Here is a 27,084-nt window from a genome sequence, read left to right as displayed (position 1 = left end):
TTTGTCCATGAAAAGTAATGAGGTAATTTAAAAGCTCATGTTAGTATATTAAAAAATATATTTTGAAAGAAATGATGGCATAATATAATAATAATTTTACACCTGGGATAGTATACCTGCCTCTGGTAAAAATGCAGAGTTCTTTACATGGTATAGATCTAATTTTTATGTATGCAGACATTAATTTTACATAAAATTGCTTAAGAGGTGTTGTAAGAGGGAAAACATTGGCATTTATTTAAAAAACGGTGAGCAGGGCAAAGCAGAAGTGGTAAATATTGTACATAAAGGGTATAGTTGCTTTGGAGGATGACTTGTAGAATATTTGATGTATGTCTGAAGCTGACTATATTTAATACTTTCAGTAGCCTTCTTGGACCAAAAAGAAGATATAGCATTATTTTCTAATGTGCAAACCCAAGCTATGTTCTCTCTTCAGCATTATATTAAAGTAGCATGAAGGAGGAGTTAATTTCCACTTAGCACTGGGAAAAGAAGAATGAAATTGAGTACTATAAAGTGTGATGCTAAGAAAATAAGTTTTTCTGTAATTATGTGCTCACAATTTGGAAGAGAGGGGAGGTGGAAGTTACCACAGGAATACTCTGTTGTACAATATGTTGTAATCACAAGCAAACAAATAAAAACTGAGGATGCATTACACAAAATGTTTCCATGCAGGAAACCAATATCAAACTGGCAAACTGAGTGCTAGTTGCTGATATTAAATAAAATATAACATATATAACTGAAAAGTGTAGCAAAATGTTATCTAGAGATTTCAAGAGAATTAAAAGGAAGTGACTCATTTAGCTTAATAATACACAGGCAAAAAAAAGAGAATACAGTTGACTTCAGTAAATATTTTGTGGCTATATCATGGGTGTAGATGATCATATTAGCACAAGAAGAAATTAATAAACAGGGTTTAGAAAGTGATTGTGAGTAAGTTCAGCCTGGCAGTGATTAAGTTTTTGAAATTCAGATGACTAAGGTTCTGGAACAATATGCTGAGAGCTGTATGAACCAACAACTTTGTTTTTAAGGAGTAGCTGGATCTCTTTGAAAGCTTATACACTGTATTTGAGAACAGTGATACTTGTTGGTTTGTTGCTTTTTTTTGTTTTGTGGTATTTTTTTTTTGTGTTGTTGTTTTTTTAAGGGTGTCTATTTTGAGGTTTTAATAATGGGCTTCCATTATGGCTAAACAATAATGCTTTCAGAATAGCACATTTTATTTTTAACCTAGGGATGCATTGTTGAGAATACAACACAAGCATAGGACTAAGAGGGCATTAAATTGTTCTGATTTTTTTTCATTCCATTTACAGTGATTAAATAAAAAGAGTATGCTGTTTATTATGTTAATATGGTGATGTAATCTATGAACAGAATTTGAATTATTGGTGAAAGCAATGAAAGTTATATCATTTCTCCCTGTTTTGATGTATTTTCAGGAGAAGTACTGGGAGTAGAGGTGACAAAGAGTATTTTTTCAAATATGGTACTCTAAAATTAAACCTTTTGAATTGGTATAATCCAATACATGGAATGAAAAGAAAGGTGGACTTGGATAAACATTTCAGAGTAGCTAGTTTTAGCAACTAGATGTTTGTTTTAGCAAACTGGATGTTTGTTTTGCTCTGTGCTGAAAGCTAAAAAGAGAGTGGGCTTAACCATTTTGTTGATAATTTTTGCAAAAATTTTGCATAAATATTTGAATTAAAGGTAACCTTGCATATGGTGAAAGGTGGTAGTCTTTGGGCTCTACATCATATTGCAGTTCTTTCAGAATGCACAGAGTGAACCTCTGGGAAACCAACCTTTTGTATTCAGGCTGGGGAAGGGAAGCAGGATTCCCTTTGGCTGAATGAAGGAATTGTGTACCAAACTGCTGATATTTGTTACTTTTGAACCCTTAGAAGGGAAACAATCTCTTTCATCTATTTGTGCAAAGATTGATATAGTCCTGGCTATGGATTGAGATTTGCCGAATGCCAGCATAGAATTACAGAAAATGGTGTTTAACTTTCTTTTTCAGATTTTGTTGATCTGTCTGAGGGTGACCATGCAAATGCTCTGGGATTTCAGTTTCTAACAGGTTCAAAAACCACTCTTCTTGCTTCAAAAACATCACGTAAGTTCTATCAGTATTAGAGTAAAAGAAGCCTGATCATCACAAATATACACAAAATGAAAATGTGGATCATACAAAGAAGGATAATCAGTGTTTGCAAATTAATGCAGGAGTTTCAAAGTTTGATAGTTTATTACCTCCTCTTAAATATAAAATTGTGTAATAAAATAAAAAAATCATTCTCAAAATACAGTACACTACCACTTTAAGAAAATCCAATTGAAGAAATTGGATTTTCTTAAAGCTTTTAGCAATGTTTTTTATTCATAAACTAATACTGTCATTATAATAATGGAAAAATCTCTCATCTTAAAGGAATTTCAACATCTGTGTTTGGAATTAGTCACATACTGAAATTTTTGAAAGGGATTAAAAAGTAAGTTTTGAACTTCCCACTGACTGAGTAATCCTTGACTTAAATTAGGCATCAGACCCTATTTGCTTCTCGACATCCAACTAAATGCCCATCTCTTCTTTTTAGATGCCTGTATATCTTTGTAAGTAAGAGATTATGGATTCAAGATCCTTCTTACTATGTTTACAGAGTGTGGGAACAGACATGCAGATGTGTTGTTACCTGGTCCAGTATCTCTTGTATGGAGCAGTTTGTGATTAAAATAGTCCTATTCCAGCTACCTGAATTTGTGCTCTTGGAAAAAGATAGGTTCTCCTAATTTTCAAGAGTTTATGGTTGTGGTCTGTACAACTGCTCAATTTGCGAAACTCTTTCTTGGCGTGTGCTTGGAACCAAATAAATTCAATTGTGTTTAGCATTTTCCATGCCAGCAGAGCACAAAGTCTTCATTTAATACAGTAGACTACAAATTGAAAAGCTAGAAAAACAACTGGGCACTGCAGAGGGTTCAGTTGGAACACTGTGTGAATGCTTAGTGGGAACTGCTTTGAGTGAAAAATCTCAATTTAGTTTGTCGATATGAAATTTTTTCAACACAGGGATAATATTCCATACTGTTTTCAGAAATCCATGTTCATGATGGGCTATATAAGTATTGATGGGGTCAGTTGTGAGCTGCGAGATAATATTTAATACCTTTTCTAATGTAATCATGTGTGTTAAAAACAAAAACCATCTGGAGAGTAATTTTCATTGTACCAAGAATCAAGAAGAATCATGTACCAAGAATTTTACTTTTCTAAGGATCAAATGCATCTGTATTGTTTTTTGTATGCATTATTTACATGCTGTTTTATTGTTACTTTGGTTTTAGTATTTCTTTAAATAAGGGATCTTAAATAGTTTTAACTAAAGTAGAAGTGCAATGATGGTTTTTAAAAACTAAAGAATTGATTTACAAATAACTTTTTCCTTGACTGCAGTTTAAATCTCAGATTTGGATTTTTTTCTTGCATGGTTATTTAATCTGATTGCTATAAGGACAAATTTGTTTCTATGTAATGAATGTATTTTAGTTTCTACTGAAGGCCATAACTTTTAATCTCATGCACCCCTACCCCCAATCCTCAATCTTTTCCTCTCAGGTTTGTTTATTCACCAGCAAGGAATGACGCTTACAGTCTTAGAATAAACTTTCCCACACTGCTTTACTTGTGAAGTTCACTTTACAAAGGAGCTTCACAATATCTGTTTCTCTTAGTGTGGCTACTCATTTACTGTGTATGGGAATCATAGCTTCAGAAAACAAATGAGTAGTATGATGTTACTTTCTATGTTAGCAGCCTGTTTCCAGCATCCACTTTATGCATTGAACTGAGCTGTTAAGAGAAGGTGTTACAGGAAATTTGCTCATTTGAAATGTTACCTAGCTAAAACTTATTTAAAGGTAAATATTTGTAAAATCTCTGATAGTCAAACATAATTCAGAATATTTTTATAAACAGAGACTATTGATAATGCAAAAGCATTGTTTGGTAGAATATCATGATACTGAAATGATTGTGCTTCACTGCACAGATCTGTGAAACTAATGAATGTAGATGAAATTGTGTGTTATTTGATAGGTACTTACTGCACTGTGTAAGTAGCACTGATCTTGTACTTTGTAAAAGTGGTTATGTAGCATTTTAATTGAGGAAATGTTCTTCAAAAAGAAATCTGTATGTGTAGATAACTAGACTTTGACTAGAAGTAATGGTATTTCAGAAAAGTAAAATAAGTTTTTAAGATGAAGCCTTATTTCTGGTTTTCCATGAAAGGAGTTTATCATAGACAATGGAGGAAGACCTCTTTTTCCAATATTCCATATCAAGTTGACCTTAAGTTCTGAATGGGAAGAGTTGCATGTAGCAGTGAAGGTTGTCAGGTTCAGTTTGGTTTCATTGCTGAAGCTGCAAACAGGAGCAACGTCTGATTTCATGTTAGTTTTTAATTCTATTAGCTAATCCATTTTGACCAGTGTAGCAATTGAAGATATTACTTCAACTTGTCAAGAATGCTGCAAAGAAGCCCAGCCTGAAGTACATCTTGACAGGAGATACATATTAAAAAGCAGCTCACACCAGCTAGATTAAAACTTTAAGGGTATTTTTTTGTCTGAAATTTTTAAAACTGACTTTTAATAAAAGTGTAAGGAAGACTTGACTGCTAACTGTGGCTGGGTTTTTTTTCTTCTGATGTGGGTTACCTAGCTGAGAAGTGAACTGAATCTTCTAAACTTCTTACTGGCAGAACAGCTATTCCTAACGTGGGTTGTGCTTTTTGGACAGCCTACTGTAGCATGAATAGACTCTGTAACCTATTTAATCTATTGGTACCCCTCAGTTTCCTGCTTTTCTGATAGAGAATTTTTTGAAAATCTGTTTTAATTTCCTTTAATGGAGCTTATTTTATAAAAAAGCTAATTCAAGTTGGTTAACCATCATAAAAGCATGGGATGAACAGAAGCACAGTTATTTCTTTTTTCTTTTTCACTGTATTCCTGTTTGAAGCATGTGTTTAGTTTAACTACAGATTCTCAGTTTTGTAATGTTTCTAAATCTAATTTGCCTTTTTTGAGACTTGGAAGACCATGTAAAGCAAATGATTGCAGTGTTCTCTACTCAGGCCATGGTTAAATTAGATTGTGTTTGTATTGACCAACAAGCAGTATATGGAAACTAAATGCACAATTTGGAGGAAATTAGTTTTGTCCATTTTAAACCATTAATGTATTAGATATGTCAATTATAAGTGGAATGACTGTTGATTTGGCCTGAAAACATCTGAGCTAATTTCCATCAAGAAAAAATCACTTAAGGCAAAGTATGATGGTACATCCAAGTAAGTCCAGCCATTGCATTGTGAGTGTTTAAAAAATGGATATTAGGTCGAATGCTATCTTTTGCAGATGGTGTTCTTTTCTTTAACAAGTGTGTTTTTAAATAAAACTTGCTTCTTTCCTGTTACAGTGTAAACAGAATTTGTCATTCTGTATTCAGTGAAATACATATCCTGGGAATGATGCCAGTGGTAATGTCAAACAATCTTGAATTACTAATGTTGAGAAAATTTAAAATAAGTACATTCAAGTTTAAAAGAACTCTGGTTAATTTGATTTACTGTGAACTTTTTTAACAAAGGCAAAAAAAGGAACGATTTAGTGTCAAATACCCATAGCTGCATTTCTGTCTATTCTTTTTTTGTTAATTATTGGCAGATGTGTAATGAAAAGATGTAAGGAACTCATGCTTGGAAATGCTTTATCTCAAGAAATTAATATTAAAAGGCTGCTATGATTTTCCACAATGTTTTTCTCGACATTTATTAGTTAATAGCAGTTAATTATGTTAATGAAACTAACATTTATCTTAGTTAATTCTGATTCTCTAGAAGCTGGAGAGAGTGTTATACAAACATGAACTAGAAAGAAAATCTCATTCCACTAGCCTCATACTTTGAAATATACTAAATGAAAAATCTGATGAGATAAATTAATTTACTGGGACAGATAACACTAGCTATCAGGATCTGGTTTTTCACTTCAGTTTATATAAATGCTTTTCATTTCTACACTGAACTGTATTTCCAAAGTCATAGTATGTAGTTGGATAAGAATCACTTTCTACTAATATTAGTTGTATTTAAAATGAAGTGTAATACAATCAATAAAGTATGAGTATTTCTTTAACACGTTAAATGTACATATCTAAAGAAAATCTCATGTAGACTTTGGATACAAGTTCTATTTGTGTGTTAGCTAAACTATTGTATAGAAAATATATATATCTGAAAACTGTATTTATTAGTCTTGTATTTATTCTTTTACTCAAAGAACGATACAGGATTCAGAGTGATCACTTGGAAGACCTTTGGCTGGTAACAAAAGAGCTCATACACCGACTAGAAGAGCATTTCAAGAAGCAAAACTGCAAGGACTTTGCATGTACCTTTTCTGGTTCCATTCCCCTGCAAGAATATTTTGAACTAATTGATCGACATTTTGAGGTATGTTACATAATATATGAGTTGCTAAGGGTCTGCTAGTTTAAAATTGGATTTAAGTGCAATGATTAATCAGATTATAACTATAGTATCCACAGGAATTTGGCTTTCAGAAAATACAAAGTTGTATGTAATGGGAAGTCCCTTCTGATTTTAAAAAATCTGCCCTTGTAGAAGTAGCATTGGAGGCTCAAGGAAGTTTGCCAAACCAGAAATAAAAGAAATGTAATTAATTTTTCCTGTTTGGCCATGCAGGTGACAATGAAAAATCTGCAGTAGTTCAGCTAGCTTGTAGAAATAGCTAATAAAATAAAATGCATGCATTCTCTCCCCCATATCTTTCTGATAAAAGAAGAGAAATAGCTATTTGAAAATTTCTATTAAACTCATGTGTTTGGGCAAAAGGAACAACATATTTATGCAAGAATGAGAAATAATACTGGATGTTCTTTCATGCTCCCAAATTCTGTGAGGTGTAGCTGCCACCACACAGAAAGATGGAAGTTGTCATTGGGGTTTTCTGGGATTTTTTGAGTAATCAGCCTACATCCTGGTCTATATTTCAAGCTCTTGAGTATTATTCTATTGTCTTTCAACTAATTTGAGAGTAAAAGATGTTAATTTTTTTAAGGTGATGGTTATTGTAGAAATACTTTAAACCTAGGCTTCCTTAGATAGTATAACAAGCTTAAATACATTGAAGTTCTAAATACAGGTGTGATATCTGGGGTGCTAATTTAGACTCTAATTATGTTGCAGCTGGCTCTTTTGAAATTTTTGATTTTTTACTGTAATTATCTGACCTAAAAAAAATGTCAGATGTTCTATTAAAGGCATTCTTATGCTTCCATTCCTGTTAGTTTCAGCACACTGTTTTTTTGGCAAGCTTAGGCGAATATTACCTGAGTTTTCCCTTACCTGAGATGTCCCCTTTTTCCTACTACTTCTAGTAAAACTTCATAGTGTTTTTTCCATAGAACCTCTGAGCAGTTTTTCATAATAATGTACAGGCAGAATGACATTTGCTTATTTTAAAATATAATCTGGTATGTAAATTTAAGAAACCTACCTGTTCTCTTCATTTTGGGCCACTTTTTCTTGCATTTGGACAGCTGTGTGTCTTGATGTTTCTTCTGCTAGTTATAACATCAGCTGTATGGTGGTATCACAGCTTTTTGAAAGACTCATCTTTAGTAATTTTTATTTTCAAGGCATGTACTGCAAAGTACATCAAGTACCCAGATAATAAAAATTCCTATTTTATCTTCTAATCATTTTTTCTTTTAAATGTTCTTTTGTGAACACTTCAAGAATATTGTTGGTGTTAGCTAATCAGTATAGATAAAGGGAAAAAGGATTTAACTTCAGAAAAAGACAATCATTTGAACTGTACAGAATTTAGTACTTCTATTCATGCTAAGGGAATAACCCTTTGCTTTCTACTGCAATGAATATCAAGTCCAGTACACTGTGTATATGTTGTAAATAGCACACCAAAACAAGAGGAAGCCTTTGTGTCTTGGTGAAATTTCTTTCTTGTTAATTGGCTTCTCAATGAGATATTTATGCATTTTCAGAGGTTATTGTGGCTGTTGACAATTAGTTTTGATATCAGTGGCACATGATAATTCTTCAAAGTGTCAATCTTTACAAGGTGTATAAAGAAACTGGCATAAATGACATCATATTTGAGTATTACGCTGTCTTAGAAATTTTCCTATCCTTCTCCCATTTCATTTGGAATGTGCATACAGAAATGTATGTTACCCTTAAATTCTTGAAAACCCTTAAATTGCAGCTACGTTTGAATGCTGAGAAATATCAGGAGCTGTTATCTGAAAGGGCTGTACAGTTTCGAGCTATTGAGCGGCGACTGCTGACACGATTCAAAGACAAAACTCCAGCTCCTCTTCAACATCTGGACACCTTGCTAGAAGGAACATTCAGAGAGGTCAGTACACTTTGATTATGAGCCTAACCTTTCTTTATCTTGTTGGTAAAACCCAGCTTAAAGCACATAAGCTATGCTTTCCTGGTTACATTTACCATCCAAGAGACCAGGAAGCCGTAATTTGTTTAACCTAATAGTCCCTGTAGCTTTCCAGATGATTTGCAATAGTTTTATTTAATCTGTGACCACAAAATCTTTACTCCTGGGTCATACCAGCTTGACAGCACATCATTCTTTCCTAACTGATGTTGATAGTGTAAATATTTTATAGTTCATGTGAAAATATTTTATAGTTCATAGCTTGTGTAAATATTTTATGGTACACTGTAAACTGCTGGAATGATTTGGCTAGTGTAACATTCACAACAAAATTGTCTGAGACTGACCATGTCCTTCCTATGGGGATTTATGTTCTAATCATTTCAGAATGTGGTATCTTCAGAACAGTGTTTTTAAAAAAGAAATCCTTCCCATGCCATCCCCATACTGGACAAAGAAGAAATGAATTTTTCTTCCTGTCTCATCTCTCTGTTGCTTTAGGATAACTTTTTCATGCTATGTCCCCTTTGTTAAGAAGTTATTTTACATGTTTTGTGCTTTTCCGTTGGAGGATCTGATTTTAATTTCTGACATGCCTTGTTTGAGAAGCTGAGTCACAATTAGAATCCTTACTGGAAAAAAGATATAACACTTTGCGGTGTTGTATACCACAACAACTAAAATCCAAAGGTATTAAGGGAAAGTATTTGCCCCTACTTTTTAATCTAAGAAAACATTTCTTTAAATTGGAGAAAATTGCCTTTTCTTATATGTTTACATGTAAGCCAGATTTGCTTTTATTCCAGTCTGTGCTGAGTTCACAGTAATATTGCAGTCTTTACTGAGTTCACATGAGATGATTTAAGCTTGAAAGTGGGGATTTTCTGGATCCTTTAATAAATACTAGGTATTGTGCTAGATGGGTTATTCTGTAACACTTCAAAATGGCATGACTGAATAAGCCTGAAAGATTAATTTCAGTGAGTTTCTTGAGTCTGCTTTTGCTGTGTAGAACTTCTTACCTTTAAACTTAAGAGCAACTGGGATGTTTTTGATGGTTTTCCTGTGTAGTTGATTTGAAAACTGAATTCTGAGAATATGGCAAGAGTCAGATTATTGAAATAAATGCCTATTGCCAATGCTTATTTTATGAAGTCCTTCAAACCAACATTAGATGGGTACTTTTCTTAACATTATCATTGTAGGCTTTTTGAACTGGAGTTAGTGTAGTTGAAAGAAAAATGAGGAAAAGGATTTCTTTTCAAAGAACAAATGTTTACATTTTTGCGTAATTGTTTAAACTTGATAGATTTCCTTTGTGATTTCTTTTGTTTGTGGGAATCCCCTTCCAAAAAAGAAATGTTATTGTTACTATAAACAAAGTGTAGTAAAATGGTGATTGCCATAGAGATCCCACTGCTGCATGTGTTGTTTTGAAAGTGAGAGCTGTGGTAGGATTTAATATTGACTCTTCTCTGGGGGTGAAAAGAAATTGCTCAATGTTGCATTTTCTGTATTTGAAAAGACCTTGTTTTCTTTAATTCAGTATCATATTCTGTCTTTATTTGAACAATTATCTCTAATGAAAATAGTTGAGGTATTCAAAATATGATAAACTTGTTTTCTGAAAAGGAATAATGAGGCTGTTTAAATGCGAACAGTATGAAGTCTCACTCCAAAAATTCTTTTAGGCATGTAGCTTTTTGACATTGAAATAAGTACGCCTTTAATTTTCTTATAATCGTCTGAGAATCTCATCCTCCTCTGTTATGTTCAATATATTTATAATGAGAAAATAAAAAATTGCCTTTATTCCCTTATTTTTCACTAAAGTGATAGTTTTGTGCAAAGCAAGGTTTTTGTTACTTCTCACATTGTACATTTTGTACTCAGAAAGGAAATGTCTGTATTTTGGTTTTATAGTGTATTCCAAATCTTTTCATCTAGAGCAGAAAGGGCTTTCCAGTTAGTGAGTGTGTGATTTTATTAGTCTTTTTAACACAATCTTCAGAACTTGGACACTATATGAATTGCATTCTTGGTGAAATAGTTATTATAGTGTAGGATTTTTTTATAATTGAAGCTTTAGTACTGTAATCTCTGCAAATCCACAGGGATATAAAGATGCCTTGTATTGCTGCCTGTATTTCCTTGCAGATGTATAACTTTTTCATGAACAACCTCTAAAGTACAAATAAAACAATGAATATTCAACTCATGTAGTTTCATTGCCTAGGTGTGATAAATATCTACTTTAAACATGTTCTGTATGGTTTCTTTGCCTGCCTGCAAATTGTTATGAATTTCTGAACCAAATCAAATTTTACAACTAAAGTAGATGGTAAATGTTAATTTTCAGATTTTCAGCTACAAGTAACTGTTGTTTGTGTGATATAATGCATGTCAAACTTACAGATGTCAAACTGGAGAAAATTAATCAAATTGCATTTCATTCCCTGGTAAAAAACATTTTTATTTATTAAGTAATTTTTTGCATTACCAACAAGGCAGGCCATATTTAGTGCCCCAATAAAACTACTGATTGGTCTATTATAAGGAAACTTTAGCTTTACTTTCCACCTTGACAGTAATGAAATGTGTAAGCAGGCACCAGTGTGTGCAATGACAAAAAACTTACTTTTAGTTTTATAGCCCTGTGTACATTTTCTTCTAGAATCTGACTTTCTGAAGTAATATTTTAGATCTAAATAGATTCAAGTGGGTGTTAACAACAGCTAACAAATAGTGACATCAGGTGTTCCATTCTGGAAGGAAAAGGACAGCTGTTATGTACATAATAGTCTTGTACATTTGAAATAGGAAATGTTATTCTTATAATCTTTAAGAAGGATTTGTAGGAAGGTACTATGACAATAATGAAAACAGTAAATTTGCAATAGATGCTATTTATATGCCTATGAAATTCTTGATCTGCTGAAAAAAATTTAGTAGTGCACTTGGACATGCTGCTAGAACTTGCCCTAGGAAAGGATTTTAATTAGATACATTTAAAAGCCATTGAATGGTAGTTGAAATTCCATATAGGTTTTGTATTTTAAAGGACTTCAAATATGAAATGAGATTGCAGCAAATTTTATGGTAGCTGTTGTAAACAGCATGTACTTTGTATAATGCTCCCCTACTAGACATGTTTTTGCTTGAAAGGGTAGTTTAATGATCTTTAATGTCTACAATGTTTTTTCTGTCATAATAGAGAAAAAATATTCATAGTTTGGCAGCAGCTTCAAGTTCTTACCCTGAAATCATAATTTTCATGCATTGACTTTTGGCAAACATTACTTGGATTTCCAGGTACAAGCTGGAATTAATAAATGTCATAAAAATTAGATGCTTCAATTTCTTATTGCAACCCACATGGATTTTATCCTACTGAATATAAGCAATATTAGCTGTAAGCTGTGTTTAACCCTTTTTGGAAACCTACCACAGTTACATTTTTTTAGGGAAGGAAGAGGAGGATGAGTTTTAAATATGGGGTGGAGTTCTCCTAGGGCATTAACTGTTCTTTAACCAATTTTAAATACTTAAAACATGAATCTGAGACAAGATTGAGCAGTTCCAGTTTACAAAAAAGAATGTAATTACAAAGCAATCACTTCTACCTCACATTGCTTCTGTTTGTATTAAAAAAAAACTCAGAAAAAGCAAGACAAATCATGATCTTCACATGATGGAAGTATCTACAGACTTCCAACATACGTAGTATAGTTCCCTTCCTATTCTTCGATGACACTATTGCGCAGTACCTCAGGTTTCCCCATGTTATGAGGTCTCTTCATCCCCCACCCTGTAAAACCACTGACTTGTGCTTTCTAATTATCAGATTTTATCTTTCACCCTTGGCCCCAGTATCTCTCTGACAGTTGCTTATTTGTGCACTGTCAGGCCAGTCCATGACTTAGTGCTGACTGGCAGCAACCACATACTCAGACAAGAGGGATGATGCCCCTTGTCTCAGCAGAAACAGTTAAATAGTGTTTCTCCCCTCCCAGTCTGCTAATTAAAAAAAGAACAAACAAACAAACCAACATACAGAGGAACTGAATGATTTCTCGTTCTTCATGTTACTCTAAAATTTTGTGTGGTCAGTGGAAATGACAGTAACTATGAACTGGAATGGACTGACTAAACAAATGTGACATAAATGACCAGCACAGTTCCATAACCTTAGACATCCAAACTAGGTCTGTTTTAAAGATCAGTGATACATTTTAGCTTTTCCTTCAGGTACTTTCTAAATTTGAGACCTTCTTCCATTAGTGAAAGGACCTAACACACTTTTCTAACCAGAACTAATTGATGCTGAAAATTTTCTTCCTTTATTTTCTCCTAATTCAGCAATTCCTCTGTGTTTATCTTCTTTATATTAGTATTGAATAGCCTGTCTCTCAGAAACACTTGTCTGTAAGTAGTAATAAGGTGATTTCCAATGTGATTTCCTGATCCTACTCAGTAAACAATTAGAAGCTGTCCAGATTACTCTGCTGCATCTAGTACGAAGTTTGTATTTATCTTATCTTGGTCTTGCATCTTGTAAGTGCTGTTTATGAATTGCCTCTTGAAGAGATGGGAATGGGTTGCACATGGGAATTTCTCACCTAAAAACTCTTGAAACAAGCAGAAAAGCTTCTAAATAGTCTTTCTGATTTCAAGATGTGCTCATAGGGTTTTTCTTTTAATGTAGTGGAAAATAACACAATTCCTACAGATTTGTCTTCCAGTGTGACTTCCCTCATCAGTTCTCCCTTCTGGAAAGTAAGTGTAGTTTTTCACCATCACTCTGTTAAAAGTTGTCGACAAACACAATGGCTTCCAGGTAGAGACACCATGATTCCTCATTTAGAATAAAAAAGGCCATTCCATCAGGAGGATCTCCTTTAATTACTTACATGGCAGTAAACTGTATAGGAATTTGTTGTCTTTTACTGAGAAAGCTTTATCTACATATAAAGGTAGCCCTTTTCCTTGAGGTCTGTGATGTGAGCTGTCCCTTCATATACAGTTCTGGATGTTAGTTAGGCATCTTGAAGCGTTCAGAAGAGACTGCTGAAGAAACAAATGAATTTTTGCAAAGGATTTGGAAGCCAGATGTTTCTAAATGAATGCACTGGTTCTTTTAATTAGTAATGTTACAGGTGCTGTTCTTTCTCTTTCATATGGAAGTCTTGAAGAAAGGTGCATATATTTTCTGATCTTTGTGAGCTTCATTATATAGCTGTTTCTTTGACATAGCCTAATTTAAACAGAAAGATGGACCATCTCATGTTTTTGAGATGAAATCTCAGCAACTGTGCTATGAATGCCAGCTGCAAAACTTAGGACTGGCCCACAGTTTAATGTTGCAGCACAAGATTGATGCTTAAGTGCCCTTACTTTTGTTGTTTGTTGTTGGCGTGTTTTTTTGGTTGTTCTTTATTAATTTTTTTAATTCTTCAATCCCATGTAATCAATGTTATCGTCAGAATGACAGTGAGTAGCTGTACTACATGACAGGATCTGGTCTCAAAAGTTGATGTTTAAATAATCAAATCTAAGGTACCTTTGTGGCCTTCTTTTTCTCAAAGAAGGAAAAATATTTAGAGCAGCACACAATTAAAGCATATAAGATCATATTTGCAGCTCAAAGCACATGCAGCTCATGTTAAACAGTTAACTGATTTTTTTTTTAGAAAAGCGTCCAGGAAAAGAAAGCTGTGATACAACAAACTTTCCAAACTAAATGTATGAAGAAAAAGAATATGTTTTTCATCTCTGAGCAAACTTAGAAGGCCAAGGGAAATGCACTAAATATTTATGTTTCTTGAGATTTCAGCAGAATGTGTAATTAAACTAAATTTTGGACAGAACTTAAAGGAACTTACTTAAAATCCCTCTGAGCACATCTTACTTAACCAGACAGTTGTGAGGAATTTTTAGCCCAGTGTTACTGATCATGCATATTATGTCTCTCTTCTGTTGTGGTTTGTGATTAAGCAAGAGTTTTGAAACCTTGTCAAGCAATATTTTAGGTATTAGAATACTGTGTGCTGATTCTCATCCATTTTAGAGTATTTGACACTATCAGGCAAAGTTAGTTTTGGGTGTAAATCATTGCATGTTTGAGAGAACTACTTTACTCCAAATTGTACCTTCCAAATCATATGCTTTTCTCTCTGAAATTTGACACTTCATATAAAACACAGTGATGAGCTGACAAATATATAAAGGTTAGTGTATTTTGTCCTCCTTGGTGACCACTTGTGACACTTTTCAGAACAGATCATTAGCTGATTTAAGCCCTCATTTTTTTCTGAGAGCCTGTTTATAAGACATGGGCTTCTGGCCCAGTGTCCAAGGACTTGCCTTTTGCTGAGGGTATTGTCACACATCTGGTTCAGTTAAGTTCAGCATCAGCTAGATGTGAATGTGATGCCATCTGGAGGCTTTACACCTGTGTCAGTCAAACAAAAAGGTGTACTAATACAGCTTTCCATAGTACTGCACTAATGTGGCTCCCAGGTGGGGATGGTCCTCCATCTCCTGTCTTTCAGCTGGTTTGGAACAATTCTGTGTCTGTCTACACCATTCTCTGCATTCTGTTTTAGTCTTTTGCTGTGCTGTTGGATGCTGTACCAAGCAATACATCAAGACCTCAGTCTTTTTGTCCCTAGGTATGTGCTCTAGGTTTGATCTTGTATCTCTCCTGGTCAGTTTTCTGGAGCTCAACCCAAACTGGTGACAACTCTTTAAGCTTTGTCCAGTACCTGGTACTGAATTCCCCCTCTACTGAAAAAAATGTGTATTTGACACTTACAGTTCTGTGAAGGAACTCTTAAATGTGCATGTATACATGAATTTTCTTGGTATCATGAAAAATGCAGACAGGTGTGTGGAAAAGAAAGTCACTCTAATCTGAAGGTCCAAAGTTATTTTCATCTGTTCAGCAAGACAGCAAGAGATTTGGATCTCATTGATATGTTTGTGCTTCCTTTCTCTCCTCTTTGCTTCTGTTTGTTTCCCATTTTTCTCTGCTCTCAGAATAAGACTCCCACAGCTATCAAATGACACCCTTACATTTGATTCTTGAGTCTGTCATACCTGGTTCTTGGTTGGAGACTCACATGATTGAGCTGACTTCTGGCTAGACAGTTTTTTTCATTCAAATGAGCTGGAAATACTCTAAGTTAGTTATCCTTGGTGGTTTCAGACTGGCAGATAAAGTAATTTCTTTTGATATTTCCATAATGATTTCAGCACAAAGATGGAAAATATATTGAAGACAAATGCTTTTGCCCTCCTTAGATGTCAGTGTTTGTGTACGTTTGCACATACAAATCTTAATCTACTCATAATTCATCATATCTTCGTTTTAGTCTTCAGGGTTGTTCCTGCATGTCTTTTTAGTATTGTCTAGATAAAATCCAGATTTCTACTTCTATGGTCTTCACTTTCACTATGATAGTTGGTACTAACAGGTCCAGCACCTAAAATATTGCAGAAAAAAATACGATCTCCTAATTTTTCTCCTTATCTCTTTTCCATCTACTGATTAGGAAGCCAGACTCTTATTTTCTAATCTGTAATTTACTACACTGTTAGGTGTAATATAAAGCATATTCATTACAATTTTTAAAGTAAATATAATTTTCTAATGTTTTGAAAGGCAAAGTACTATTCCTTGCAGTATTTTAACACTTGCAATGTGTGGAGCACTTGGATCGTTGGTGGTTTGTAGTCAGTGGCAAATAAAACTCAATATGTTCTGTTCACTAAAACACAGGGACTATCATTAAAGGTCTATTAACTCTTTGTTCAAGCCCCTTAACTCTTTTCCTTGCTTATTAATCAGATGATAAAAATCTCAAAAGTGTTCATTAATGATTGAGTATTCTCTCTCCAGTGGCACTTCTGACACACAAGGCCTCAGGAACTTGACATTTTAGGAATGATTCATTACTTGATTAGTAAGGACTTTTACCTCAAAGCAAAACTGTTAGGGTTTATCATGCATGACTCAAAGGCTATATATCACACTCTCTCCTGTAATAGTCATTTTCCCCAGATAATGTCAGTGAGAGCTACACCCTTAGTATAAATTAGCTCTTTTTTGGCTTGAATAAATATTCTGTTCCTTGGAGGAGTTATATTTAACTTCTCTTGTTTTATTGCTGTTTCTGCTAAATGTAGTTTTTTCATAGCCACTAAAAGCAGCTTGTTGGCTATTACATATAATTAAAATTCTCTATTTTACTGGTGTTCAAATAGTGTTATGTTTCTATTTCCTTAAGACTTATTTAACTTTAACAGTGGAATACTTACAATGTCATCAAAGCTCCTTTTTATTAGAAGATGTATTCCAAAAATGTCTGAAAGTAGTTAGCTGTGCTTGGGAAACATATATTAGGATTACTGGCAAAACTCTTCTGTATTTTGGTCTGTGGTAGCAATTACTTCAGTGTGGGACAGTCTTCTGACAGGTTCATCAGTATGTGGGACAAATAGATAAAATTGTTCACATTATCAGTAAGGTATGGTTTTGTTTTTTTGTTTTTTTTTGTTTTTTTTCTGTGAAGAGAGTTAAGACACATGTAAAAGCAGGAAACAACACAGCCATCACAAGAGAAAGAAATTGCCAGTGAAATGTTCTTGTGTGGGTAGGCATGGCAGAGAGTGCCTCAACAGGAGTCTTCTGGACTGCATTCAGCCTGGTCAGTCATATTTTCCACACAGGAGGGTTCCAGCTACACTGCTGTGTCCTACAGCCCCATCTACTGAATTACTCCCCTTGAACTTGTCAACAGCCAGCTTTGAACACTCACTGCTCCATTCAAATCAGTGAAGGACCAGACGTGTGATTTTTATTAACTTTTCCCCCCATTCCACTGGGGATTGGATTCACACTTTAGACCTATGGCACCATTGAGACTATTGAAGAATTCCCCAGACTTTCGTTCAGTCCTCAGGGATACGGGCAGATTGTGCCCTCTGGAGTATAAAGGCAATGGTAAAAAGTAATTATTGTCACATCTTGTGATGTAAACATTCTCTGGCACTTTTGTTTCATTGGCTTATGACTTTTTGAAGGGGAAGAAATAATATTCCTTTGTAGTGGTTGATCTTGTATTTTCAGCTTAATATGAGGTCACCAGACTGTGTATGAGGGCTTTCTGTAGGGAAAGTCTGTGTGCATTTGGATGAGTGAAAATGGAACTGGTTGGCTACAATTCCTCAAGGAAAGGAATACTGATAAGTTTTATTTCTTTGAAAGAAATGTCATATCAGATAATCTGAATTATTGGATACCCTTGTTGAAGTTTAAATCATTGACAGTCTCTTTCACTGGGAGAAGTGTACTCCATAGGCAAGGGAAGAAGTGATACGCAGTAGTGTAATCAAAACTTGAATAAAAAAATTGATACCATCTTCATGGAGGAAGGGAAACACTCTTATTTCATGCTCCCTAGAAAGTTTTCTGTAATTTTGTAGTATGGAAGCATTTGAGCTGTAAAAAATATATAGCTAAGAACTAGTGCTTACCTGGTAGAAGCCAGTGTTTACTTTGGGAATTTCTGTACATGATCTTCATGAAATTTCTAATTTTAATTGAATAGTCCAGCTGTGATGAGTTAAGTGACTATTAAATCATTATCAATTTTGGTTGATTTCTGCATGCAGTACTAAGAGCATTTTTGGTGGCTTGGGAACTAATTTTAATAGGTTGCCTTTGGGTGGCTACTGTACTTGTTTTACCAGTGTGTACATGGGTGCTGTGCCTTCAGATGGCAAATAACATTGAGCTAGATAATTTTCTTCTGTAAGGTTGAGATAAGTATACTGATTTCTTTGATATACAGTAGATGACAGTTTTGCATTGTGAATGGATGTCAACTATACTTTGGTTTCAAATTCAGAGTAAGCATTTCACAGACTTTCATACTTGGATTCAGTGAAATGCCTAGTTATACATTCATTATACCAACCATAAATACTAAAGGGGAGAGCTACAAAATTCATGTGATTCAGTAACATTTTATGCCAAACTTGGATTTAAAACCAAACAAAAGGATCTCCCTCCCCCCAAAACAAAACCAAAAACCACACAGGAAATAAGTGTTTGATGGCCAAATTTAGTAAATTATTTACTCATCTAATGCTTACAGATCTTGGTAGGAGTTGAGTATTGAAGTGGATTTGGTTACTGCTGTAACTGTATTGTAAACCCAGCAATACCGAGCTATTTTGTCCGCAAAGTTAAGCTAAAAGTGTTTTACATCAGTCTGTACAACTACTTATTTCCATTACCATATAGAAGATGAGTATCTAAATTACTATTCTGTTGTTCTTGGGTAGTCTTGCAGGTGTGAAATTTGATTGAGTCACTGGTGATGGCTGGTCCAAAATCACTTGTATAACCAATGTCAGAGGTGGAAATAAGACCTCACATTATCAGTCCTCTGATCTGCACACTCTCAGTTAAGATTCTGCGTGGTATTACTTACTAGAGCCAGTAGTAGACTTCGGATTCCTGAAGAAAAAAAAATTCAAAAATAGTTTAGGTGATTTATCAATACAAAAGAAAAATCTGTTTCCTTGTGTGTATGCCCCTTAAAGTCAGCTCTGCTTTAGTCACTACCTTTCTGCTGAAAAATGTAACTTGTGTGGTCATTCTCCCAATTTAGATCTTTTTAATAAAACGTACAGTTTATGTTGGAGCTAAACTGTTGGTTAAATCTGTAAACTGACAAAAACAAAAGGGAAAAGAACTTTCTTCTCCATTTCTTCCTGCCAGTTGGCATCTCAACAAGTCTATTTTATGTCTCAGTTGTGCTTAACTACTGACTTTTACAGAGTAAGTATTTCTACATTGTGAAGCCTTTAATTATTCTGTTGTGGATAGTTTAAACCAGTATGAAAAGGGAAAATTGGCTAATGAAGGAAAATTTGGCATAATGAACAGCAGGGTTCAGAAGTCAGGAATGAAGAAGACAGTAATGATGAGCATCATAACTACAGACATAATATTTCAGGCTTTTATTAACTAGAATGTTCTGCCCATTCTGCTTGCCTTGAATTCTTTGGCAAAGTTTTATGGCTGCCAATTTCTTGGTTTAATATTAGCAATTTGTTTTAGATCCAGACTTAGTGTTATTTAGATATCTTAATTTTAAGAATTTGCTTAAATTTCTTGTTGGATGGATAACAAGGACCCTGAAATGTTGAGTTGACAGAGTTTGACCATAACAACTCGTAATCCTTATTTTTCCAGAAAGTCTCTTGGTGAGCCTACAAAACTGTATATATGGCTGCTGAAGGCTATACTTGCCAGTTAAATTTCTGTTATGTGGGAAGGAGAAGTATGGAAAAAGACATTATATATCACAGGAACTGGATTTTTTAAAATGCTATTTTTAAAGGAATCGTTCAATTTCCCTGTAGGAAATTTGAAAATATTTGGAATGGATAACATAATTTTTATCTTGTTCGTTGTTTATATTCTTAAGGCTAGTCTACTTAGAAAAAGCAACACCTATTAAAGGCCTTTGAATTCAGCCTCTTTCATGTTACAATGAGTCTATTTACCGCTGTCAGTAGGCTTGTAATATATTTAGCTTGAAGAGGTTAACAAGCATACCTTGGAGTGTTACTTTTATTTTCTGTTCTGTGACACTTAGCAAAATCCCATTATACAATTGAATAGTATTATAATGGTAAAATGTTAATTTGTTCTGCATTCCGTTAAAATTGGATTTTTTTTCTTGTGCACTGGCCCATGCGTTTTGTATAAAACCTATAATTTAAACACTACTCCATAGAAATGCTCTAAATTAGTAACCTTTTGCCTTTGCTACCTTAATTACATCTCATTATTTAGTACTTAAAGAGCAACCTCTAGCTACTGGTTAAATATTTGCTAGCTAAATAGATTTGTCATGTTAAAGAAAACACTAGCCCTTGCTTCTTTTGTAATGTGTTTAGGATTTCAGAGTTTTGAGAAAATTATGTGCTTTGTGTGCTTTAACTGCTTTGAATTTTCCTTATTTTTTCATTTCTCCTTAATAAATATGTCATTAGCTGTCTATTGCATCTCAGTAGGTAATTAAAAGGTTGTCTTAAATATTTTGAAGAAAACTGTTGTGTTTCAACATGGTCTATGTCTTCTAGTTACATTTATTCCTTTTAGCTTTTATAAGCATCTGATACAGTAAATGTCTGTTTTTTATTGTGGAAGCAAATATGGAGCAGATTACTTGTTGGCTACTATTAGCTATATTTCAGATTGTTACCTCCTTTTGGGAAGAAGGCTGCATTGTTTCATCAGAATCACAAGGAATAGTATTCATTAAAACATCTGATGAATTGTCTTTTCTGACAAATTGAAAGATCACTTCTCTTTGGTCTTTTAACTGTATGCAGAAATTATACTGCAGAAGTTATTAACAGCTTGCAGGATGACTTAATCTTCAGTATTTTATTCACATCCACTAGGTAGTATTTTTTGCTTATTTTTTTTCCTTTGTCTTTTGCTATTTTTAAATTTGTATAAAACCATGTGAAGAAATTACAATTTATAATTGCAATCAACTAGAATTCCATAATGTTCAACTCCCTGTCATATGTGAAGGTATCCTATTTAATTTTCTGTTTTATGTTTTTTTTTTCTTTTTTTTTTTTTTTGTCCTCAAGATCCACAGTAGTGGAAGCTTGTTTACAACAGATTTGTTCATCTGACTTGATTCCTACCCAGTACCTGACTACTGCTCTCTTTATCTGGTTATTAACTTATTCTCTGCACTGCCCATTTGGTTTTGGAAGCCAGTGTCTCCAAAAACAACCTTCCCCCATTCTTCCCATGTATTTTCTTACATTACAGGTTAAAAATTGCAGACTGGCATAGTTACAGTTTGAAGTATAACTCCATTTATGTGTATGGTTGTACTACCACTGACTTTAACAAAGGTGACAGGGGGAAATGGAGAAAAAACATTGATGCAAATCTTCATCTTGTTCATGTGCTTTTCATTCTGTGGGAAACCCATTTACGGCACAGATAAACACGTGCCCTCTAGCATATACTTTTATCCTGTAAAAATCAATTTTAATTCCAGAAAGGTATTAAACTTCTACTCCAAAAATGTTAAATGGTAGAGGGAATACCAGCAATGTATTTACAGGGAAACTGGTTGCCCTGTCCAGTTCTAGGGTAAGTACTTCAACCCTTGAAGTAGATAGTTTCTCTGAAAATTTCTTTTTGTGTGTTGTTTTTTATGTCACTGTTTATATATTCTGTATCTATAAGCTCTGAAACCATTACTTCACTATTCATGCAAATGTTTTAGTAATTTGTTGCTTATTGTTCGTATTTATTCTTTGGTTTGAGCTTAGCAAGTCAGTCTGTAAAGGCAATGACTTCTGAAGAGGCCGTATTTTATATATGTATGTATGTATATGTGTACATATTTTTTTTTTAAACTAAGAAAAGCTCTGTGGAAACCCTTCCCTGAGAAGAGTTTTTGAGATTTATGTGGATTATAAAGCATTAAGAAGGGTATTCTTTAGTTTTCTTTACTAGCAAAAATGCCAAGATACAATTATAGCAGGTATTATCAAAATTGAAAAGTGTGTTTTGCGTTTGTGCATCTGTGTTTGCAACACCCAAGACAGGTCTAAAAGTGAAGGCTTTTCCTCATTGCCCTCAGAAGACTTGCAAGAACATGCCTGTGATATTTCTGTTCAGTTGCATCTCTTATATTTACTTCCCCTTAAAAAAAAAAAAATATTTTTTTTTTGGAAGTTAATGACCACTGCAAATGAGTTTTTACTCTCTGGAGAGAGGGGAGGGGAGAGAAGGGGGAAGGAAAGAAAAAGGTCAGAACACTTTGTTTTGATCACAGGTGCATTTTTCTAGTAGGAGGTCACATTTAATTTGTGTAGCATGTTTTGGTGGTTCTGGAGCAGATCCTCAGCCAGAATGAATTCTCAGGGGAGTTGATAGCTCTGTTAGCACAAGCTGGGGTTCTGTTCTCTAGCCCAGGTAAGTTTGTTCATTTTCTTAATTGAAGCAAATGCAACAGAATTGTAACATTTCTTAAAAGAAATTGCAGTATCTTTTTAAGGTCTTGTCTCATTTTCAGTGAACCTTATAATAACCTATGTAGTCCCTTAAATTATTTTTTTTAATTTTTGATTGGTTTTGATTTTGTTTTTGATTTTTGATCAAAAGGAGGGGGCTAGGTGTCTGTGCATATGTTGCTTTTTCAGAATAGTGTGTATATCAGGTGAAAGATATGTAAAATGATACATTTGCAAATCCAGGCTCTTCCAATCTGTGTTTCAAGAGGCTTTTCTGTGCCTTAGTGAGGCACTTAAATTTGTTGTAGTTTTTTCTGCACTTGGGGAGGCCTCTTTAATTCTCTTCTATCTAGAAGTGTTTTAGATGCTCTAACATTGAAAATAGGCGACTTTATTAGGCGAACTAAATATGGTTTTAAATGTCTAAACTCTGATTTGACAAGATATGTTCTTCAAAAGAGTACACTTTTTACAAGGAATTAATTGCCCAGATTTTTGCCTTTCTCTTTATTAACTTTTGCATCATGTATAGAACAGATTTGCTTTCAGTGGAAAAATGGATTGTTCCAGCAGAGTGCAGCATAAGACAAATATTGTAAATATGTTTGACTTTCCTGTCAAGAGTTGGAATGTTCTTAAAAAAGAACTTGGATAAGGAGCTAATCATACATAAAACATCAAATTATGGAGGAAATGTATAAGAAGATTGCAGTCTAGTTAAATTTTTTCTGCTATTTTTTCCTTCTGAAATATTGATAGGATTTGCTAGGAAAATTATCATTAAAGAAGTGTTAATATATAATTAGGTAAATTCTAAGATCTCTCAAACATTCCTGATAAGTATAAGCAGAACTTTGAGCAGTAGGTAGCTAAATGCTACTGGTTAGTACTTTGTCTGAGGCTGGACCATGATGTGATTGAAGAGTTGAAACTACAATTCAGGATTCTTGCCTTCTTCCACATACTTAAGCTATTAGCCTTCCCTCTCTTTTATAATTTTAGCTATTAGTATTTGTTTCTTTGGTGGTTTTTGGTGTTTGATTTTTTTTCCCCCCCCCACCTGCATAATTACTTAGAAGTTTGCAAGTCTAATGGTTTTGGTCTTTGTTTCACCATAACATGCAAATGTTTTTCTTTAGCCTTTTAAAGCCTTAATTTAATTGACCCCATTAAGAAAAGATTATATAGTTGTTGTGACCCTCCAAAATGTAAGTAAGAGTTGTGTGCAAGTAGAACTATCTGGGTAATACATACAACTTGAGTCAGTCTTGGAGAAATATTGAGGGGAAATTCCCAGTGATGCCAAAGGATTCTTGCATATTTCATAAATGTCTGCGTGTCTAAACTCACTGAAGGGTGCTTTTTCTTCATATAGGCAAAACTTTCCTGGATAGCAGCAATATAGAAGTGAAGACACCATTTAAATGTATAGTTTTTTTGTAATACTGGACCCAGTAGTAGTTTTCAGATACTGAAAAGAGGAAATTTAGCCTGAAAAAACATTGTTGAATCCAAGAGCGACATATATTCAGTATTTTCTTAGCTAAATATGTATATTCAAAAATTGAAAATTAAAATTGATGTATAAAATATTTCTTAAGAAGTCTCAAAGGAATTAGGTTTTCCTGTCTGTTAAAATTCATATAACTTGAATCAAGCCATAGTTTTTTACTCATAGTTTGTACTGTTGTTCCCATGTCAGAATCTGGATTTAGAGCCGTAAGCAGGCTTATGTTTTCACTGCTTGGGTTGCAGCCTGATCCCCTGGTCCTCCTGATCCTGGGCTTCAAAATGCCTTGCACTGCCAAAGTTGAAGTGGGAACTGTTCCCAGAGAGTTAATTTTCAGCTCATTAATCAACATGAGCAGATCAAATGAGAGACTGAGGATGAGTGAGTCTGCTGGGATCCCCATCCAGTCATTTGTGGGCACTGGTGACCCATCACCCCCACAATCTGCCTCCTGTCTGTCACTGGGTTCCTTTCCCCTCTTGCCACCAGTGGCCCTTCCCTGACACTTTTGCCCAGTAGAAGTGCAAGGTTTGTTGCACCAGTCTCCTCACTGGTCAGATGAGGACAATTCCCCAGGGCACAGTGGGAGAAGTAGCGTATGGAGAAACTGATGTTGCCATGCTGAAGGGGTAGGGATGTTTGGAGAGAAATCAAATCCGGGCTTTTCAGAGGCTATCCCAGCATTTCAGTCTTCTGCAACCAATAGCTCCCTAGTTTTCACATGTCCTCTGGCTCCAGCAGATGCTGGTAATAGTCTCTGAGATTTGCTGAACAATTTTCTTCTACTGTGACTTTAGATCTCTCCGATGGCAGTAAAAAGTTTCTGTTAAATTTGTAAATTCCTGTGTTTGTTTCTGATCAGGTAGGTCTATACAGTGTGAAGTAATTAAATTTTTGTAGTATCTACAGACTCCAGTTAGTCTCAAGGCATTCAGTGTATTCTATGTTCTGCAAGCAGAGAATAAAATTTTTATTTTTTTTCCCCCTGAATATTTTGCTATTGCAGTTCACCAAATCCTAACCAAGTTTTGAATGTAACAGATCTACTATCCTTGGGTAAGGATGAGGGCCAGAATGATAAGAACATGGAGGTATTTTAAAAAGCTATTGCACAATAAGATGAATATTGTTCATTTATTGGCTTTTGTTACTGTTTTTTGTTTAAATTTTTGGATCTGTCTCAGTCTGTACTCTGAAGGGAATTAGTTACTGACCTTTCCCATACCAGAAAAACTTAATAGAGCAAGAATGGTGTAAAGCTCTTCGGTATTTTTCTGGCCTTGGCTTTGTAAAGATTTTATTTACAAGAAGACAAGGGGGAATATGTTTAAGGATCACTCACTAAATAGAAAATATGATTGTTGGAATGACCATTATTCCTGCAAAAGTAATAATTTTACAAAGCACATTGTTCATTTTGGTAAACTGAAGAAAAAGGGATCAACAAATACAGGCCATAAGGTTCACAGAGAAAAGTTTAAAATTCTCTCCAAATAGTGTGGGACATGTGGCAATGACTAAATTTAGGCCTGCCCTAAGTGTTCTTTTACTCTTAACATTTCTTTTGTGGTAGCACACTGTGGCCACATTCAAGTTGGAACCTTTCTCTGTGGGCAGTCCAAACTTAAATTGCCGATCATTGCCTCAAATACTGTGCAGTCTAATACAGTATTTCTCTTCCTTTTTGTAGCATAATGGGTACCTTCACACTGATGGATTTTTACTTATTTTTTACTTTCTAGCTGATTGGAATTTGGAAAGAAGGGAAGATATAAAATAAAGTGTTTGAATGCAGACAAAAAACGTGTTGTTTTACAGAAGCATTGCTTTAATGCTATAAAAATGGATATTTTAAATTGACACGGACTGCAGTCAGGAGCTGGCCTCTGGCTTTGCCTTTGGGTAGGCTCATCTGTATATCTGCCAGCAGAATGGACTTTCTGTGTAGGTAGTTGTTATTTATATTTTCAGGTGCTGGTGGCTTCATGAATTCTGCTAGGAAGATCACCTGTAGATACAAAATCACAATTTGAAAAACTTGCAGAGTTTACAGGTGACTGATATAGATGTATCATTGAAAAGATATAACAATAAGAATATAATGAGCCTGAACATAGTAATAAAAGCCTTTAGGATTGAGGAGTCTTTGGGGCAATCATTACTCCTTGATAATTATCATGATGGGATTTGGTAGGTTGGTTCTGAAATTAATATATGATGAAGTCTTTAGTCTTTGAGAACCACTTTCTGTAAGTGAAATGAAGATTTTGGAAATTGAAGAAGTGGAAAGAATGTTCTAAGAAAGTGTCTGCAAAGAATATACTTGCTGTTTGGGTTTTTTTGAGATAAAAAAAAAGAAGGTGGAATGATAACTTGAAGAGAATATGATGTGCCTGTGTTTTTTTGCTTTATTCATGATGCAAACTATATGCCCCTGGACTGACTATAGTATGTGAACTGCATGCAGGGAAAAAGGAGAGTTTCAAAGCCCTGGAATACAGAGATGTCTTTGTTATCATGATATGAGAACCTTTGCAGCCTTTTTTTTTTACTTTTCCAAGCACTGCACCTAGTAGGGGGTATTTATGATCTGCACAGAGTCTGATTGTTCTTGAGGTTGTGGGGCAATAGAGAAGGAGATCTGAACCTTGGATGGATTTGTGAAGCCCCCGGGAGAGGTGGGTACAGACAATTTTGAAGTAAGGTATTGTGTAGGAAAGCACTTTCTACCTAGAGTTCTCAGTCCTTGTGAGACTACCAAAGATCGATCTTAGCTCAAGGGAGGTACATATGTGTGAAAGGTTGTTGCTTTTGGGTAAGAAAATAAGAATTTAGGAAGACTGAAGGCCAGAGAAATGTAGTGGGGCTTGTACTTGCGATAAAAGATGGGTAAGGTGACACTGAAGGGAGGAAGAGAATTTGGAACTTTAAGACAAAATGATGCAAATGATTTTTACATGTACAACTTCATCTTAGTT

At 34.5% G+C, this 27,084-nt stretch overlaps 1 protein-coding gene across 23 annotated transcripts in view; it reads left to right on the top strand.

Annotated features, from left to right (window-relative positions):
* BBS9 (Bardet-Biedl syndrome 9) overlaps positions 1-27,084 on the top strand; it is a 291,318-nt gene that overhangs the window by 64,605 nt on the left and 199,629 nt on the right. For all 23 annotated transcript variants that reach the window (XM_086847613.1, XM_086847607.1, XM_086847656.1 and 20 more), the window contains 3 exons: positions 2,042-2,137; positions 6,367-6,539; positions 8,335-8,487. In XM_086847613.1, the coding sequence (XP_086703739.1) occupies positions 2,042-2,137; positions 6,367-6,539; positions 8,335-8,487 (422 nt within the window). The remainder of the gene's footprint in view (positions 1-2,041; positions 2,138-6,366; positions 6,540-8,334; positions 8,488-27,084) is intronic.

This window comes from Cyanistes caeruleus, chromosome 1 (genome assembly GCF_971803275.1).
Source record: "Cyanistes caeruleus chromosome 1, bCyaCae1.hap1.1, whole genome shotgun sequence".
NCBI lineage: Eukaryota > Metazoa > Chordata > Aves > Passeriformes > Paridae > Cyanistes > Cyanistes caeruleus.
Note: the sequence above shows the minus strand (reverse complement) of the source record. Positions and strands in the feature narration are given on the sequence as shown.